Source organism: Delphinapterus leucas, chromosome 2 (genome assembly GCF_059928025.1).
Source record: "Delphinapterus leucas isolate spDelLeu-1000000601 "Yukka" chromosome 2, BTC_Dleu_Yukka2, whole genome shotgun sequence".
NCBI lineage: Eukaryota > Metazoa > Chordata > Mammalia > Artiodactyla > Monodontidae > Delphinapterus > Delphinapterus leucas.
The window spans coordinates 114,782,352-114,802,143 of NC_143130.1; the positions used below are offsets into that span (position 1 = coordinate 114,782,352).

The 19,792-nt window shown below is 35.8% G+C and overlaps 2 protein-coding genes across 6 annotated transcripts in view; one reads left to right on the top strand and one right to left on the bottom strand.

Annotated features, from left to right (window-relative positions):
• LOC111164158 (uncharacterized) overlaps window positions 1-19,792 on the top strand; it is a 134,277-nt gene that overhangs the window by 98,242 nt on the left and 16,243 nt on the right. The window contains exon 12 of the mRNA XM_089906261.1: window positions 1-19,792. This exon is cut by the window's left edge and continues 24,424 nt beyond it; it is cut by the window's right edge and continues 16,243 nt beyond it. The gene's annotated coding sequence lies outside the window, so the exon portion shown is untranslated.
• The window catches only part of HEATR5A (HEAT repeat containing 5A), a 112,078-nt gene that overhangs the window by 48,042 nt on the left and 44,244 nt on the right, over window positions 1-19,792 (bottom strand). For all 5 annotated transcript variants that reach the window (XM_089907561.1, XM_089907560.1, XM_089907559.1 and 2 more), the window contains 5 exons: window positions 19,351-19,503; window positions 18,246-18,345; window positions 6,439-6,548; window positions 1,807-1,970; window positions 1,409-1,584 (listed from right to left, as the gene is read on the bottom strand). In XM_089907561.1, the coding sequence (XP_089763687.1) occupies window positions 1,409-1,584; window positions 1,807-1,970; window positions 6,439-6,548; window positions 18,246-18,345; window positions 19,351-19,503 (703 nt within the window). The remainder of the gene's footprint in view (window positions 1-1,408; window positions 1,585-1,806; window positions 1,971-6,438; window positions 6,549-18,245; window positions 18,346-19,350; window positions 19,504-19,792) is intronic.

Genomic DNA, 19,792 nt, shown 5'->3' on the forward strand with positions numbered 1-19,792 from the left:
ACTATAGGCTACAAATTTCAAATCATCTCTTGAAATTAATCTCAAAATATATATGTAACATATAATACTGAGTAAATACTATCAATACTATCATTTTAAATGAAGATATGAAGCTATTAAAAATCAACATAAATGTTATTCATTTTTCTGTCCACTGAAAGTAAACTATCCAAAAGCCTGTTTCAGAAATGTGTTGCTGACAAGACTCAAATATTTTTTGAGAGTCTTCATCAGAGACCAAGGTAACCTCCTTACCTAATTGGTATTCTCTGGAAGACAACAGATAAAATGATATAAAAGCTATGAGCTAGTCAAATGCGTGTTGCTTGTCTAGCATGAAAGAGACAGAGAATGAATGGGAATGAATGAGGATAGTTAATAATTTACAAACTGTTAACCAGCACAGCCCATGGGAGAGATTCACTTCCCACATAGTGTCTCAGATAGAAATTTCCTGGATACTAGCTATCAGAAGTGTTTTTTGATCCCCAAGAAAGTTATTATCCTGTTATTAAGAAACTCATTCTCAATGAGAAATCAATAGAAGCTTTTTTTTTTCCTTAATTTTATTTATTTTTGGCTGTGTTGGGTCTTCGTTGCTGCACGCGGGCTTTCTCTAGTTGTGGCGAGCAGGGGCTACTCTTCATTGTGGTGAGTGGGCTTCTCATTGCGGTGGCTTCTCTTGCTGCAGAGCACGGGCTCTCGGTGTGCAGGCTTCAGTAGTTGCAGCACGCAGGTTCAGTAGTTGTGGTGCACGGGCTTAGTTGCTCCGTGGCACATGGGATCTTCCCAGACCAGGGATTGAACCCGTGTCCCCTGCATTGGCAGGCGGATTCTTAACCACTGAGCCACCATGGAAGTCCCAGAAGCCTTTGATTTTTAAAAACCAAAGTTCATTTTGAGTGAAGTGAATCCACCAAATTGAAGACTAATCTGTTTTAATCTAATTTTTGAAATCTACTAAAATGAAGACTAATCCCTGGATCTATGATGGCTTGATAAGGCCTCCAAGGTAAGAAAGCCCATGAGACCTTGTGTAAGCAGAAAACCAGTGTTTTACTTTGTAACAATAGCTCATAAATCACTGTTCTTGTGACACTGAGTTTTTCATTTGTATTTTCAGCTAGATGAGAAGCTAATGTGGGAAAAGCATTGCATCCACAATAGTGCCTAGCAGTTTTCAGTTTAATCTCATCATTGACTTAATTACTTATTAAATATTAGCCAGGTGAATGAACAAGAGCCTTTAATCTTACCTTCACCTGTCATCTATAAGAAATCTTTGATATTAATGAGAACTTCTGACAACATCATTCTTACCCACCGGTTCTCTATTATGCATTCATTGAACCAATTACCAATCCTGAAATGTTATTTCAGGATAAGTGAACTACTGAAGATGGTTTACCTTTGAGCTTCTCCCACATGAGCACATACAACTCCAAAGAGCTTGACTGCAGAGCTAATAACTGATAGTGTTGGAGGTAAGGGCTTAGGCACCGAATCTCCCTCTACATCTTTCTCGTAAATAGAATAAGGGTCATATTCGAGACTTCCACAAGCAATACCATTACCAAGCAGGAGCTAAAAGAAAAAAAAATTACATATAAGGTTTTAAAACCACTGTTCAGGACTTCCCTGGAGGTCCAGTGGTTGGGACTCTATACTCCCACTGCAGGGGGCACGGGTTTGATCCCTGGTCGGGGAACTAGGATCCCACATGCCACAAGGCGTGCCCAAAAATAAAAATAAAACCACTGTTTACAGATTGAATCAACCCAAAGAGTTATTGAAAAATGACCATACCTGTTCTTCAATAAATCTATGGTCAGTATCTTGTAGCAAAGGACTTAATATTAGAAGATCATCCTGATGACAGAGGCGTGGAAGTAAAAATGTGGATGCTGCCACCTGTATATCAGGGGCAGTCAAGTCAGCAGCCAGCTCTCTGAGGACAGCACAAAGGTATCCTGTTGAATCAAAGAAAAAGGGCAATTAGCAACTTAGTAATAGCAGTTAACTGGTCCAAGAATGGGGTTAAAAAAGCCCAGGCTGAACTTTAATCTACATATCAGCTAACTTTAATCTATCACAGCCAAAGCTAATATATCTCCTCCTTGAGGATGTCCTACCGATGAATGGCTCAACCATGTGTTGTTGGTCACAAGGATAAGAACAGATATCTCAAAGTATGTGTGTATGTATACTGTGTGATACTGAATAAATACTACACCCATTTTATTTAAATGACATAAAGCATAAAAACAGAATGAAAAAAGAGGAATAGATACAAAGGCAGAAAAAGAAGGCATAATAGTATGACACCCTAACACCCCACCACCCCAGCGTATGACTGTCACTCATCCTCATCAGCCGGATTAACCTCATTCACCTATACTCCCAATCCACTGTCTCACCACTCCCCATATTATTTTGAAGCAATCCCTGGAAAGCATATCATTTCATCTATAAATATTTCATCGTGTATCACTAGACTTGACATTTTAAACAATCTCATTATCACAATTTCGTGTTTTAAAAATCACTAAACAGGGACTTCCCTAGGGGTCCACAGTGCTTAAGACTCCGCACTCCCAATGCAGGGGGCCTGGGTTCGATCCCTGGTCAGGAAACTAGATCCCACATCCCACAACTAAGAGCCCACATGCTGCGACAAAGATCCCACATGCCGCAATGAAGACCCTGTGCAGCCAAATACATACAATGAATTAAATAAATAAATAAAAATCACTAAACATCAAATACACATTCAGTGCTCAAATTGTCAATTGCTTCATTAATGCCTGTTTTTGTTTGCTTTTTATGTTTGAATCCAGACCTAAGTGAAGTATACATGTTGTAGCTACCTGATATATCTTAAGTCTCTTTCAATCTCAAGTTCTCCCCTCAACTTTTATTGCCTGTAATTTATTTGAAGAAATAAGATTATTTGTTCTATAGAAGTTTTTATAGATTATAGCGCCCCCAAGGTAATTTAATTTGTTCCTTTAATGTCTGCACTTTTTTGTAAATTGGAACCTGGATCTAGGGAGGATTCATCTTTTTTTTTGGTTTGTTTGTAGTTTGGGTGCCAACCTAGCTCATAGGCGGCACTGAGATTTTCCTTGAGACATGAGACAACGTATGGCTGTCTCTTTTATATATACGGTTGGAAAAACTGGTCCAATTATCACACTGACCTAAGTTACCATTTCAAAGATATTTATCCTACTTTCTGATGGATTCGCAATAGAAAATTTTATCCACCTAGAGCATAAATGACTTTTGCTAGCTTGTAACTTAAGTACTTTAGGAAAGTGTAAAAATCATCTTGGAGAAACATTCACTTTTGGTTTTAAGCAACACCACCAGAATGAAATGAAGACTTGACTGAGTCTACTTATTAGAAGTGACAGGATGAGTTAGGAAGGGCTCACCTCCCATTATTTTCTGTATTATTAGTAGTGGTAAGAGTAGTAACAACAAATATTTATTGAGGATGTAATATGTGTCAGTAAATGTCCTAAAAGCTTTACATATAGTTTTCATAACCACCTCAAGAGGTCCAGTTAGTACTGTTATTTTATTAGGTAAGGAAACAGGAACAGAGAGTCTGTTAATTGCCCAAGGTCACACAGCAGTTACATGGCAGTGTTTGACTGAAACACAGGCAGTCCAGGCTTCAGAACTTAAGCTTTTAACTATCATGCTCATTCATACATTCAAACTGTGTTTAATATAATATACAAAGATGTTATTATATATAATCCTCCCTTCAAGAAGATAGAAGAGTTTCCCTGGTGGCGCAGTGGTTAAGAATCCACCTGCCAATGCAGGGGACATGGGTTTGATCCCTGGCCCGGGAAGATCCCACATGCCACGGAGCAACTAAGCCCATGCGCCACAACTACTGAGCCTGCGCTCTAGAGCCCACGTGCCACAACTACTGAAGCCTGTGCTTAGTAGTTCAGGCCTAGAGCCTGTGCTCTGCAACAAGAGAAGCCACCAAAATGAGAAGCCTGAGCACCACAACAAAGAGTAGCCCCTGCTCGCTGCAACTAGAGAAAGCCCGCGCACAGCAACAAAGACCCAGCCAAAAATAAAAACAAACAAATAAATAAATTCATATATATAAAAAAAGAAGATATAAGATACTGGACACACACATGTTAACTATAAAATGAAGGTAGGAAGTACTAAGTTTCATAGAGGATGAAAAGAGAACTGCTGAGGTTAGAGAAAGGAGAGGTTACACAGGAATTGGGGACAGCAGACAGGGATAATAAAAACTTAATGAAGCAGACGAGAGTTGCTTAAAGGAATGTCTGTTAGTTTAATTACCAGTATATGATAATCAGAAAAATAATTTTGTTGGTAGTACAATACGCAAGGTATGTTTGGTACTACAGCTAAATGTGACAACAGTGGTAAATCTCCATTTCTCATTTAAAGTGACTGCTGGCCTAACTGTCCCTGAACAAAGTACTCAAAGATGATTCAATTTTAAAATGCAATTATGCCTTTGTTGTAGAAATACATCACTTTCTGATGCTAATGAGGAGCAATTTTCAGTGTAGAGAAAATTAAAATACTTGAAAGGAGATCCATAACAAAACTAAGATAGGAAATAAAAATTAAGAACCCAATTTTCTTTTTTTTTTTTGAGGTACGTGGGCCTCTCACTGTTATGGCCTCTCCCGTTGTGGAGCAACAGGCTCTGGACGCGCAGGCTCAGCGGCCATGGCTCACGGGCCCAGCCGCTCCACGGCATGTGGGATCTTCCCGGACCGGGGCACGAACTCGTGTCCCCTGCATCAGCAGGCGGACCCTCAACCACTGCGCCACCAGGGAAGCCCTAGATTTTCTTTTTTCAACAAGTTAGTTCATAGTAATTCCTGACTTCATTTCCCAGTGAACACTCTGGAACTGATTTTAAATCTATACACTAGTATATTAATTATTCCTTTAAGACTTCTGATTGCATTCCCAAACTCCAATTCTGAGAAAATAGTACAAGACTTTGTTTTTCTCTTTAAGTCCTTCAAGGGCAGACTTATATTATCATTTATCAGAAGATACACTGTGGATTTTAAGTTGATCTCCTAATATTCCTATATGTTTAATGAAGACTTCAAAAAATCAATTTTTTCGTCTGTTGTTTGAGACAGACCTATCCCTAAGCTTTGTCTATTTATTCTCTACTAGGTTACTTATAAATGGATTGGCAGCACAGCATGAAACAGATCTATGTTATCTTGATTCTACTATTTACTGGATACATAAACTTGAGTTGGTTTTTGTAACCTCTTTGTGCCTTTATCTGTCAAGTGAGGAAAATGTAACTAGCTCACTGTATTATCCTAAGATAAATGGGGTAATATAAACAATTTCTAGTACACCACCTGGCATATAGAAATGACTCTTGATACAGTTTCTGAGAAAGGGCAATGTACAATGTATCCACTTTTTTTCCAGAGAAGTAAATACAAAATTCTTATTTTATATCAAATATTTTGCTAGGTACATTTGTGAACCAGGAAGAGAGGTGGTAGGAATAATATCACTCACATAATGATAAAGGCCAAGACAGAAGTTATAAGTTAGTATCAATATTTTGAACTACTGTGGTATATATTATATTGCATTTATTTGCAGAATAAAGATATAAAACAATAAAAGCAGTATTTTTACAAGAAATAGATTTGAAGAAACATTGACTTAATATGGTTGGTTGAAAATGATAAAAATTAAAAAAAAAATAGATGCTCCCATTAGAGACAACTTTCAGCTTTCACCTCTTAAAACAAGCATCTTAAGTTATTCAGTAGTAGTAGCAATGTATTTTCTTAAAACTGTATTTTAAATTTACAAGAAAAGTTTTAGAACTAATTGTAAAATAGGGGCAAGTTTATTTTACCAAATGCAGTATTCTAGTATTCCAAAGCCATCCTGGGCCTAATAAAAGCAAAACCTACATTATAAACTTAATAAAATCAATTATACCTTGGTATACTGTTCAAAATTAAACTATCTGGGCAGAGTTAAGAATGGAATAGTGGAAGGAAACGTATACAACAGATAACCACTCTAGAAGGAAACTAGGAGTGGCCGAATTTCTAATAGATTTGAATTATATATTCTGCAGAAAGCCCTGGAGTAGAATCAAGACCAATCTTTGTGACTCATTCTCTCCCACACAGTGAAACTAGGGACTTTTTCTCAGAAGAGAGAACACCGCAAGAAATGGAGAAGTAGTTTTTTTTTTTTTATGTATTTTATTTACTACAAAATCGTGAACACATGGGTTAAGACTGAACTCCCTAAACCTCCTAGAAACAAAGCACTAAATAACTGCCATATAATTTATTTGTTCAGGTATTACTTTCCAGGCACTGTGTTAGCCACAAACAGTAAAACACTTTGGTGTAAGGCACATACCTTCATAGGTCTCAGGAGGTAATAAAATCAACAATTCATAAAGCCTCTGTCTATAAACTACTGATGGTGTTTTCAAAGGACTTCCGTATGTTTTTAGTATTGAAGAAAGCCTTAAAGTAAAAGAAAAAACACATCTTAAGTGTGTACGTTATACAACAACGTATAAATATTCAACATGTTGACATATAAAGTAGCTATATATAATTAGTGAACATTAGCGCTGCTTTTATTATTTTTTATAATGTGTGACTTTAAGTTAAAAGAGGAATTATAAGCATCACACATGAAAACTATTTTGCTATCTTTTCTACACACTTCATAAAACTATATATTCAGCTAAGATTTCTAAGGCTGTATCTTATCTAGAAGCTGCAACTCTTACTAAACTCCAAAATTTACAACACTGCATTTGTGAAAAATAAAATCTATTACATAGAAAAGGAACAGGCCAAAGAAACAAACAAATTGAAGACACAAATACCTAGAGAAAAATCCAAGTGTCTGTTAGAAACTTGATCTGGAATGTGATCACCAAATAAAAATGAATCATCAAAATACACAAAATCATAAAACAAATTCTCTTTTAATAAAGCACAAGCTAAGCCAATGTTTCCCTAAAAGTTCCAGTCATGAAATCTCTTAACACTTCCCGTCTTCACTCTCTTCTTTCATGTTCATGTACTTTTCTTTAATCTTCTATTCATTCTCACTACTGGTATTAAGACATCATTTTACTGATATTCATTCAACTAACAAATATTTATTAAAGGATTACTACTCTTTGCCAAGGTACCATGTTATCAACTGGTGTACAGTTTTCATCCCCTGTAGCAATACACAAATTCAATGGAATTACTTTTGTTGTGCCACTGGAATAAATCCACTATGCTGTCATGGAATGAGGTTTCCAGGTACTCTAAGAAATTCTGGCAATGTTTATTCATTTGTATTTTCTAGAAAAATACCGCTTGCTTTTACTCGTTTCTAGATGAAAAGAAGAGGTATCTTTGACTTGTCATTTTATTAAAAAAGAAAAAGTTGGTTCCATTTTTTATCTTTCAGGTTAGGAAACAACATTTATAAAACCTGGGTAGAAGGTTTTTAGTTATGAAAGTTAAGAATAAATCCACTGTAATTTTGTACTTCTCTAAAACAAGATTGGAAGAATTACAGCTGACATATGAAAACTATTTAAATCATATGGACAAGACATTAAGAAATTACAAATTATATCCTTAAAAATCCTGCAACATTCATTTAGTTTAAATACAACAGAATTTAGTTCAGCGGGTTGTTTGCATGCGTGTGTTTAAAGAAAATAAGATGTATACAACAAAATTAGAACTCAGGAAAGCATTCCTAGGAGTTTCTCCTTCTATAAGTAGGGCAGATTAGAGTCTCTGAAGGGCCTTCCTCTATAAATACACTTAGATCCTGGATAAAAGATAATTAGCATTGCTAGACTTGAAGAAAGGGACTTTTCCAAGGCTTAACTCCCACCCCACCAAACAAACAAACATAAAATGCATGAAACAAAACATGAGCTAAAATCAGAGTGGGAACACCAATACCAATACCAACAAAAGAACTTCAATTGAGCTTGTGCCCCTGGCAAGGTAGTGTTGATAAATGGGATCTCCTGAAGGTAGGTTAAATGGTCCCAGGTCCTGGCAGAGGCAAAGGCCTATTGAATTAAACCCAGCTGAAGAGAAAATTAGTGAACTGGAAGAGACAGCAGAATAAATCACCCAGAAAACAGCAGAAAGAAAAGGAAAAAATATATATATTAGAAAAAGATTAGGAGACATGGAAGACAATACAAAAAGACTGAAAATTTGTTTAATCACAGTTCCGGAAGGAAAGTTTAACAAGAACGGAAAACAGGCAATATTTAAAGAGATAACAGCCACTTTTCCAGAACTCCTGAAAGACATGAATCCAACAAAATATACAGCAAATTGGATAAAGAAATTCACAAACTGCCAGTTTAAAGCAGAAATTGTGAGATTCAATTTTTAAGAACTCCAATTACATGCAGTTTATGATACACCTAAAAACACAGTGACGTGGAAAAAGACATACCACACATATGATACTGTAAACATTAGACTTTAATCAAAAAGTATTACTAAGGACGAAGAGAGTTATTGTATAATGATAAAAGATTCAACTCATCGGGAAGATATAATTACTTTCTCAAAATATGAAAAAAGAAACATAAAACTTTGGAGAAAAACTGATAAACCCAATATCACAGTGGAGGAGTTTAACACATCACTCTCAATTATTGATAGGTTAAACAGAGAAAAGGTTAGTGAAAATAGACGGAACAATGTGACTAAAAGAACATTTGTATAGAGCAAGTCTCAACAAATTTAAAAGGACAAGTAACATACAGATCATATTCACTAAGTACAATGCAATTACGTTAACAATCAGTAACAAAACTGCAAGCTAAAAACTGTTGCATACATTCAGAAACTTAAAAACATACTTCTGAACAACTTCAAAGAAATTATAATGAAATTTTAAAACACATAAAATGGAAAAAATAGAAATAATAATTTCAATCCTTGTAGAATTCAGCAACTGGATCCTTACAGGGAAAATTATGGCCTTAGCTTATATTAAAAGAATTAAAAGAAATTCAGTGAGCTAAGCATTCAAATTAAGCTGTCAGAAGAAGAACAAGAATTTAAGAAAATGGGAATAATAACAAGCAATAATTAATGAAATAGAAAACAAGTTCAAGTTTCGTTCACAATGGCAGAGTAGAAGGACGTGCGCGCACTCCCTCTTGTGAGAGCACCGGAATCACATCAGGACCCAGGGGGAAGGAGGAGTGACCCCATAGGAGACTGAACCAGACCTACCTGCTAGCGTTGGAGGGTCTCCGCAGAGGCAGGGGGTGGCTGTGGCTCACTGAGGGGACAAGGACACTGGCAGCAGAAGTTCTGGGAAGTACTCCTTGGCATGAGGCCTCCCAGAGTCTGCCATAAGCCCTAGCAAAGAGCATGTAGCCTCCAGTGCTCGGTCACCTCAGGCCAAACAACCAACAGGGAGGGAACGCAGTCCCACCCATCAGCAGACAAGCGGATTAAAGTTTTACTGAGCTCTACCCACCACCAGTTCCTCCGATCAGGAAGCTTGCACAAGCCTCTTAGATAGCCTCATCCACCAGAGGGCAGAGAGCAAAAGGAAGAACTACAATCCTGCAGCCTGTGGGATGAAAACCACATTCACAGAAAGACAGACAAAATGAAAAGGCAGAGGACTATGTACCAGATGAAGGAACAAGATAAAACCCCAGAAATACAAATAAATGACATGGAGACAGGCAACCTTCCAGAAAAAGAATTCAGAATAATGATAGTGAAGATGATCCAGGACCTCGGAAAAAGAATGGAGGCAAAGATCAAGAAGATGCAAGAAAGGTTTAACAAAGACCTAGAAGAATTAAAGAACAAACACCTAGAAGAATTAAAGAACAAACAAGCAAAGATAAACAATACAATAAATGAAATGAAAAATACACAAGAAGAAATCAATAGCAGAATAACTGAGGCAGAAGAAAGGATAAGTGACCTGGAAGACAGAATGGTGGAATTCACTGCCATGGAACAGAATAAAGAAAAAAGAATGACAAGAAATGAAGACAGGCTAAGAGACCTCTGGGACAAGATTAAAAACACCAACATTCACATTATAGGGGTCCCAGAAGAAGAAGACAGAGAGACAGGACCCGAGAAAATATTTGAAGAGATAAAACTTCCCCAACATGGGAAAGGAAATAGCCACCCAAGGCCAGGAAGCACAGAGAGTCCCATACAGGACAAACCCAAGGAGAAACATGCCGAAACACATAGTAATCAAATTGACAAAAATTAAAGACAAAGAAAAATTACTGAAAGCAACAAGGGAAAAATGACAAATAACATACAAGGGAACTCCCATAAGGTTAACAGCTGATTTATCAGCAGAAACTCTACAAGCCAGAAGGGAGTGGCACGGTATATTAAATGTGATATAAGGGAAGAACCTACAACCAAGATTACTCTACCCGGCATGGATCTCATTCAGATTAAACAGAGAAATCAAAAGGTTTACAGACAAGCAAAAGCTAAGAGAATTCAGCACCACCAAACCAGCTCTACAACAAATGCTAAAGGAACTTCTCTAAGTGGGAAACACAAGAGAAGAAAAGGACCTACAAAAACAAACCCAAAACAATTAAGAAAATGGTAATAGGAGCATACATATCAGTAATTACCTTAAATATGAATGGATTAAATGCACCAACCAAAAGACATAGGCTTGCTGAATGGATACAAAAACAAGAGCCATATATGCTGTATACAAGAGACCCACTTCACACCTAGGGACACATACAGGCTGAAAGTGAGAGGACTGAAAAAGATATTCCATGCAAATGGAAATCAAATGAAAGCTGGAGTAGCAATATTCATATCAGATAAAATAGGCTTTAAAATAATGTTACAAGAGACAAGGAAGGACACTACATAATGATCAAGCGATCAATTTAAGAAGAGGACATAACAATTATAAATATATATGCACCCAGGGGCTTCCCTGGCGGTTCAGTGGTTAAGAACCTTCCTGCCAATGCAGGGGACATGGGTTTGAGCCCTGGTCTGGGAAGATCGCACATGCCACGGAGCAACTAAGCCAGTGTGCCACAACTACTGAGCCTGCGCTCTAGAGCCCGTGAGCCACAACTACTGAAGCCCACGTGCTTAGAGCCCATGCTCCGCAACAAGAGAAGCCACTGTAATGAGAAGTCCGCACACCACAATGAAGAGTAGCCCCTGCTCGCCGCAACTAAAGCCTGTGCGCAGCTATAAAGACCCAATGCAGCCAAAAATAAAAGAAATTAATTAAAAATAAGTAAATAAATAAATAAATATGCACCCAACACAGGAGCACATCACTACATAAGGCAAATGATAACAGCTATAAAACAGGAAATCAACAGTAACACAATAGTAGTGGGGGATGTTAACACCTCACTTACACCAATAGACAGATCATCCAGACATAAAATTAATAAGAAACACAACCTTTAAATGACACAACAGACCAGACAGATTTAACTAACATTTATAGGACATTCCATCTGAAAATAGCAGATTACACTTTCTTCTCAAGTGCACATGGAACATTCTTCAGGACAGATCAAATGCTGGGTCACAAATCAAGCCTCAGTAAATTTAAGAAAATTGAAATCATATCAAGTATCCTTTCCAACCACAATGCTATGAGATTAGAAATAAATTACAGGGGAAAAAAACCATAAAACACAAACACATGAAGGCTAAACAATATGTTACTAAATAACCAAGAGATCACTGATGAAATCAAAGAGGAAATCAAAAAATACCTAGAGACAAAAGACAACGAAAACATGATGATCCAAAACTTACATGATACAGCAAAAGCAGTTCTAAGAGGGAATTTTATAGCAGTACAATCCTACCTCAAGCAACAAGATAAATCTCAAATAACAATCTAACCTTACACCTAAAGGAACTAGAGAAAGAACAAACAAAACCCTAAGTTAGTAGAAGGGAAGAAATCATAAAGATCAGAGCAGAAATAAATGAAATACAAAGAAAACAACAGCAAAGATCAACAAAACTAAAAGTTGGTTTTTTGAGAAGATAAACAAAATTGATAAACCTTTAGCCAGACTCATCAAGAAAAAGAAGGAGAAGATTCAAATCAACAGAATTAGAAATGAAAAAGGAGAAGTTACAACAGACACTGCAGAAATACAAAGCATCCTAAGAGACTACTACAAGCAACTCTTTGCCAATAAAATGGACAACCTGGAAGAAATGGATAAATTCACAGAAAGGTATAACCTTCCAAGACTGAACCAGGAAGAAATAGAAAATATGAACAGACCAATCACAAGGAATGAAGTTGAAACTGTGATTAAAAATCATCCAACAAACAAAAGTCCAGGACCAGATGGTTTCACAGGTGAATTCTATCAAACATTTAGAGAAAATCTCACATCCATCCTTCTCAAACTCTTCCAAAAAATTGTAGAGGAGGGAACACTCCTTAAGTCATTCTATGAGGCCACCATCACCCTGATACCCAAACCAGACAGAAATACTACAAAAAAAGAAAATTACAGACCAATATCACTGATGAATATAGATGCAAAAATACTCAATAAAATACTAGCAAACAGAATCCAACAACACATTAAAAGGATCATACACCATGATCAAGCGGGATTTATGCTGGGATGCAAGGATTCTTCAATATATGCAAATCAATCAATGCGATACACCATATTAACAAATTGAAGAATAAAAACCATACAATCATCTCAATAGATGTAGAAAAAGCTTCTGACAAAATTCAACAGCCATTTATGGTAAAAAACTCTCCAGAAAGTGGGCAGAGGGAACCTACCTCAACACAATAATGGCCTTATATGACAAACCCAAAGCGAACATTGTTTTCAATGGTGAAAAAATGAAAGCATTTCCTCTAAGATCAGGAACAAGACAAAGATGTTCACTCTCACCACTATTAGAAGTTTTAGCCATGGCAATCAGAGAAGAAAAAGAAATAAAAGGAATCCAAATTGGAAAAGAAGAAATAAAACTGTCAGTGTTTGCAGATGACATGATACTATACATAGAAAATCCTAAAGATGCCACCAGAAAACTACTAGAGCTAGTCAATTAATTTGGTAACGTAACAGGATGCAAAACTGATGCACAGAAACCTCTTGCATTCCTATACACTAATAACAGAAAATCAGAAAGAGAAATCAAGGAAACACTCCCATTTACAACTGCAACAAAAAGAATAAAATACCTAGGAATAAACCTACCTAAAGAGGCAGAAGACCTGTAGGCGGAAAACTGTAAGACACTGATGAAAGAAATCGAAGATGATACAAACAGATGGAGAGATATACCATGTTTGTGGACTGGAAGAATCAATACTGCGAAAATGACTATACTACCCAAAGCAATCTACAGATTCAATGCAATCTTTATCATATTACCAATGGCATGTTTTACAGAACTAGAACATAAAATCTGTATGGAGACACAAAAGATCCCAAATAGCCAAAGCAAATTTGAGGGAGAAAAACAGAGCTGGAGGAATGAGACTCACTGACTTCAGACTATACTACAAAGCTACAGAAATCAAGACAATATGGTGTTGGCACAAAAACAGAAATATAGATCATTGGAACAGGACAGAAAGCCCAGAGATAAACCAATGCACCTATGGTCAACTAATCTATGACAAAGGAGGCAAGAATATATAATGGAGAAAAGACAGTCTCTTCAATAAGTGGTGCTGGGAAAACTGGACAGCTACATGTAAAAGAATGAAATTAGAACACTCCCTAACACCACACACAAAAATAAACTCAAAATGGATTGAAGACCTAAATGTGAGACCGGACACTATAAAACTCTTAGAGGAAAACATAGGAAGAATACTCTTTGACATAAATCACAGCAAGATCTTTTTTGACCCACTGTCTAGAATAATGGAAATAAAAACAAAAATAAACAAATGGGACCTAATTAAATTTAAAAGCTTTTGCACAGCAAAGGAAACTATAAACAAGAGGAAAAGACAACCCTTAGAATGGGAGAAAATATTTGCAAACGAAACAACAAAGGATTAACCTCCAAAATATATAAAAGCTCATGCAGCTCAATATGAAAAAAACAAACAACCCAATCAAAAAATGGGTAGAAAACCGAAGTGGACATTTCTCCAAAGAAGACATACAGATGGCCAAGAGGCACATCACTAATTATTAGAGAAATGCAAATCAAAACTACAATGAGTTATCACCTCGCACCAGTCAGAATGGCCATCATCAAAAAACCTACAAACAATAAATGCTGGAGACGATGTGGAGAAAAGGGAACCCTCTTGTACCATTGGTGGGAATGTAAATTGATATAGCCACTATGGAGAACAGTATGGAGGTTCCTTAAAAAACTAAAAATAGAATTACCATATGACCCAGAAATCCTACTACTGGGCATATACCCAGAGAAAACCATAATTCAAAAAGACACATGCAGCCCAGTGTTCATTGCAGCACTATTTCCAATAGCCAGGTCATGGAGCAACCTAAATGCCCATTAACAGATGAATGGATAAAGAAGATGTGGTATATATATACAATGGAATATCAGCCATAAAAAGGAAAGAAATTGGGTCATTTATAGAGACGTGGATGGACCTAGAGACTGTCATGCAGAGTGAAGCAAGTCAGAAAGAGAAAAACAAATATCGTATATTAACGCATGTATGTAGAATCTAGAAAAATGGTACAGATGAACCGGTTTGCAAGGCAGAAATAGAGACACAGATGTAGAGAACAAATATATCGGCAAAAGGGTGGAAAGCCGGGGGTGGGGGGTGTTGGTGGGATGAATTGGGAGATTGGGATTGACATATATACAGTAATATATATAAAATGGATGACTAATAAAACCTGCTGTATAAAAAAATTAAATTAAAAAAAAACAAGTTCAACATAAGCAAAGTTATTCTTTGTACAGGTTAATAAAACAGTTAAACCTCTCATGAGATGGATCAGGAAAAACAAAAGAGAAGGCATACTGAAAACTAATCAGGAATGGATGAAGGGACATTATAGATATAGCAGAGATTAAGACGATAAGAGAACATTAAGAAAAATTTCATGCCAAAAAATGTGAAGATGAAGATGCAACGGCAAAATTCCTGGAAAAAATCTAACAGACAAGCAAAACAAACCCGCAAACCAGACCTCAAATAGTTAAAGCAATTAAGGAAATGAAATATGTAGTTAAAAAAAAATTTCCCACAAAGAAAACAGCCGGTCCAGACTGTTTTACAGACAGGCGGTTTCATGTGACACATTATTCCAATCTCCTAAAAGCTCCTCCACAGAACTTGATGAAACATTCACCTACCTCACTCCATGAGGCTAGTATAACTGATGAAAATCTGAGGAGGGCATCCAAGAAAGAAAATTATAGGGCAGCCTCACTGATGAATGTATGTGGAGAAATCCAAACATAAGCAAACCAAATCCAGAAGTTTACAAAAAAAGGTAATTAGTTCCAAGCTCAGTTTATCCCAAGAATGCAACCAAGTAAAAAATTAGTCAATAAAATTTTTTACATTAAAGTTTCAGATTAAACCACTTTATAAAACATCAAAACTCATTCACGATAAAAAGCAAACCAAACAAACAAAAAACCAAACCAAAACAAAATGTGGATAACTATGAAGAGGATACTTTCTTAATCTGATAAAGAGCATCTACTAAAAAGCCTGTATCAAGCATCATTCTTATTCGTGAAACATGAGAAACATTCCCTTTAACAAGCCACTTCTCTTCAGTTTTAAATGGTAGTCATCTAGTTAGCACGTTAAGAGGAGAGAGAGAATACAAATGAATATATGAGTAAATATCATAAAGGGAGAAATCCTAAAGAATCTACAAACAAATGCTTGATATAGGAAAATTTAGCAAGGTGGCTGGATATAAGATCAATTACATTTTTTAATACAATAGCAATAAAGACATTATACACACACACACACACTCCCACATACTTATTTAATAACTGCAAAGAAAAATATGAAGTATCTAGCTAGGAATAGATTTTTTAAAGACATTAAGACTTTTACATAGAAAAAATTTTAAACTTTGTAAACAACCTCAACAACATGTTTATGGGTATTATAGAAATAACAATTATCTTCAAGTTTATCTATAGATTCAATTTAACTCTAATTAAAACTTCAACAAGAGACAATCAATTGCCAAAAAGGGCCAAATTATGCCTAAAGATGAATAAGGCCAAAAACTTTATTCTAACAGACACTAAAATTTATTATAAAGACAATGTGGTATGGGCACAGAAATGGGCAAACACACAAATGGAACACAACAGAGAGCACAGAAACAGACCATGTCTCTATGGCAATATAATACACAACAAAGGTGAATGGCAGTCACCAGAGAGAGGAAGCTTGGATTTCTTTAGTAAAGTATGGGACAATTTGTTATCCATATTAAAAAAGAAAATGAAATTGGAACCCTACCTCACTACAAACATAAAAATAAATTCCAGATAGATTAATGACTTAAATGTGAAGGACAAAAACCTTAAACATTTTAGAGAGAAATAAAAGAAAGTATCTTTATAACCCTGGAGAAAGATTTTTTAAATCAAAAGACAGAAAGTACTAAGCAAGAAGTAAAAGACTGATAAATTTGACATTTAAATTAAGAATGTCTGTGGGGCCTGGGTTCAGTCCCTGGTTGGAAAACTAAGATCCTGCAAGCTGTGTGGCACAGCCAAAAAAAAAAAAAGCATGTCTATTAATCAAAACACAATGTTACTTAAAAATAGGTAAAGATATGCATGAATTGGGATTTCACAGAAGGGGAAATAGTGAGGAACAATAAACATATAGAATGGCACTTAAAGCATCAGATATATAAGGTAAGATCATAACAAGATACCAATTTACACCTACTGCATTAACCAGAGTTAATGTCTGAGTAAGTGTTGGTGAAGAAGTGGACTGAAGGGTACTCCCATATACTATTGATATATATATGCAAAAATTTTGGAAAATAGTTTGGATATTTCATTGACAGGAGGGTAAACTGCTGTACATTCACATAATTAAATATTATACAGCAACCAAAAAGAATGAACAAGCTGACACATAGAGGAAGTTTAGAAATATCATGTTGAGTAAAACAAGCAAGTCTCAGAAACACTATGATACCATTTGCCTGATCAAAACCAAACAAAACTAAACAAGGCACTGTTTAGGGAAACATGTATATGTGATACACTTTTTAAAATGCAAGAGAATTACAACTTTAAAATTCAGGGTAGTGATAACCTCTAAACTAAGGCAGAAAGAATGGTAGTAGAGAGGAGCACACATATAACTTCAATAGTATCAGTGTTCTTGTCCAGGGATAGCTAAATCCGGCCCATTGCCTGTTTTTGTAAATAAAGTTTTACTGGAACACATTCATTCATTTACAGATTAGCTATGATTGCTTTTAAGCTACAGCAGAATTGAGTAGGTACAAAAGAGACTGTCCGGGCCAAAAAGCCTAAAATATTTACTCTCTGGCCCTTTACAGCAAACCTTCATTAACCTCTGTGCTAGTTGTGCTGAATTCACAGGTTTTCACTTTATTATGACACTTCATAAGCCATAATCTTAACTGTATTTTTCTGTATACATAAAATGTCATATCATTAAATACTTGTTGGAAAGACTTTCTCTAAACTGTACATTTTATTAACTGGGAAATTATAAGTGACCAGGACATAAATTGGATTTTTTTAAAAATGTAAGTCAAATGTATGAAAATATAAACAACAAAAACCTGAAACTGTTAACAAGTATCTGGTTCTTAAGAACACAGAATAGCACTAACAAACCAATCAAACGCATACCTGAAAAGGTTAACAGGCTTAATATTTAATTTCTTGGTTAAATCTGACTGTATGGAAGATACATTATCCACCAAATAACTTTCCTTCCCTTTTAATATGTACTTTTCTTTCAAGATCCTAGCCTAAAAAAAAAAAAAAAAAAAAAATCACATAACTAAATGTTTGCCTTCCTCTGCAAATGGAAAATCATTCACCAATCACAGAAACCTGGCATTATTAAGGTACTTAATAAGATACTACATAACTAGAGGGTAACTGATTGCTATTAAAAATTTTTATCAAGTCTAAATAGCAGATCCTTACAGAGTTAGCAAATCCACAGCGCAAGGAAGTGGTGGAAGAAGATGCTGAATTACTTCCTCAGTAAGGAGATCACCACAGTGGGAAACAAAGCTCTTGATAGCTGAAAAATACAACAGACTTTTACTTAGCAGAGTGTAATGAACCATGAAGAAAGCATTCAATTATGGTAAGGCATTTGTATTTTTGTTAGAGGAATAAAGAAATGTGCTAAAGTCAAAAAAATTCTTGAAACTCTAGTAAAATAAAAGGAAACTAGTGTCTTCTACCTCCAATCAAACTAAAAAAACCAAACCAAAACAACAACAAAAAAAACCCCAAACTTCCTAGAATTACTAAAAGAGACCAACAACCAAATTAACAAAATGTTGCTTTCCTGGGATTTTACTCAGCCCTTGAGCTCAGAAGTAGCAGCTTAGACCCTCAAGTTTGCCAGTTCTACACTAGTTCTAAAGAACCAAGGCTGACTTTTAAGTCAGCATGTTAGGTTTTATAGATGTTACCTGAAACACACAAGTTTTTATAAGGAGTTATTTCATATGTAGAATAAAGTGAATATTTAAAAGTTAGATTCAGTTTCAAGGAAGCACTGATTTTGGTTTTGTTTGTTTATTCATTGCATTTTTACTCCTAAAAATGATGGTTTTTAAGAAAACGTGCTTCAAAAAAAAATATTAGTGCTTCCATGTCTTTTCAGGGAACCCACAGCTCCTTAAGCTCAAATTTTCATGGTGGATGCTATTTTTTTAATGGTCTGTGTGTTGTAAAAGGGTATAACTTTCACATATAAAAAACTAAATGGAAACCATACTTAGTTAATGCTAATTAAATTCAACCCTAGATGAATGAATACCTACGTAACACAAAACAATCTTAACATTTCTCAACTGATCGCATTATAATAAAACATGCATCCTAAGGATAAGGACATGTAAATTTGGTTTATTACATCATACTTGTTATAATCACCAACTAATCAATTATGTTCAATAAAAAAAATCCCCAGAAGCAGATTTTTCCCAACTTAAATAAAACATACAAGTATATGTAAAGTTAAAGGATGGAAAAAGCCAGAGGAAAAGGAGAGAAAAGACTAAACTCAACCTACCACAGAGAGCACCAGCTCGTCCTTCCAAGGTTACCTGCCATGTAAATGAATCTCCTCGGCTCTTTTCTGTTCCTAGATCTTTCGGAGACACTGGGAAGACACACTTCCACAACAGCAGAACTCGAGCAAGGTGATGATTGACAAACGCAGGACCTGTAATTTATTCAACTTGTCACTTGTAAAGGAACCCAAAGTGGTTATTCTTTAAAACCCTTCCCTCTTAAAGTAAACATATTTTAATCTTCTACTGCTGGATTACTTTGTCCCTCTAGTTCCAATGAATGTACTACTGATCAATGACTATCTGAAGGTACTAGAGTACAGAGAGGAAAAACAAGGAACTAACAGTAAAGTCTGGGCTCTGGTGTCCTCTCTCCTACTACTGCTGTGACCTCTTTTGAACCTCAATTTCTTTTAACCGTAAAATGAAGCCAGAACTACC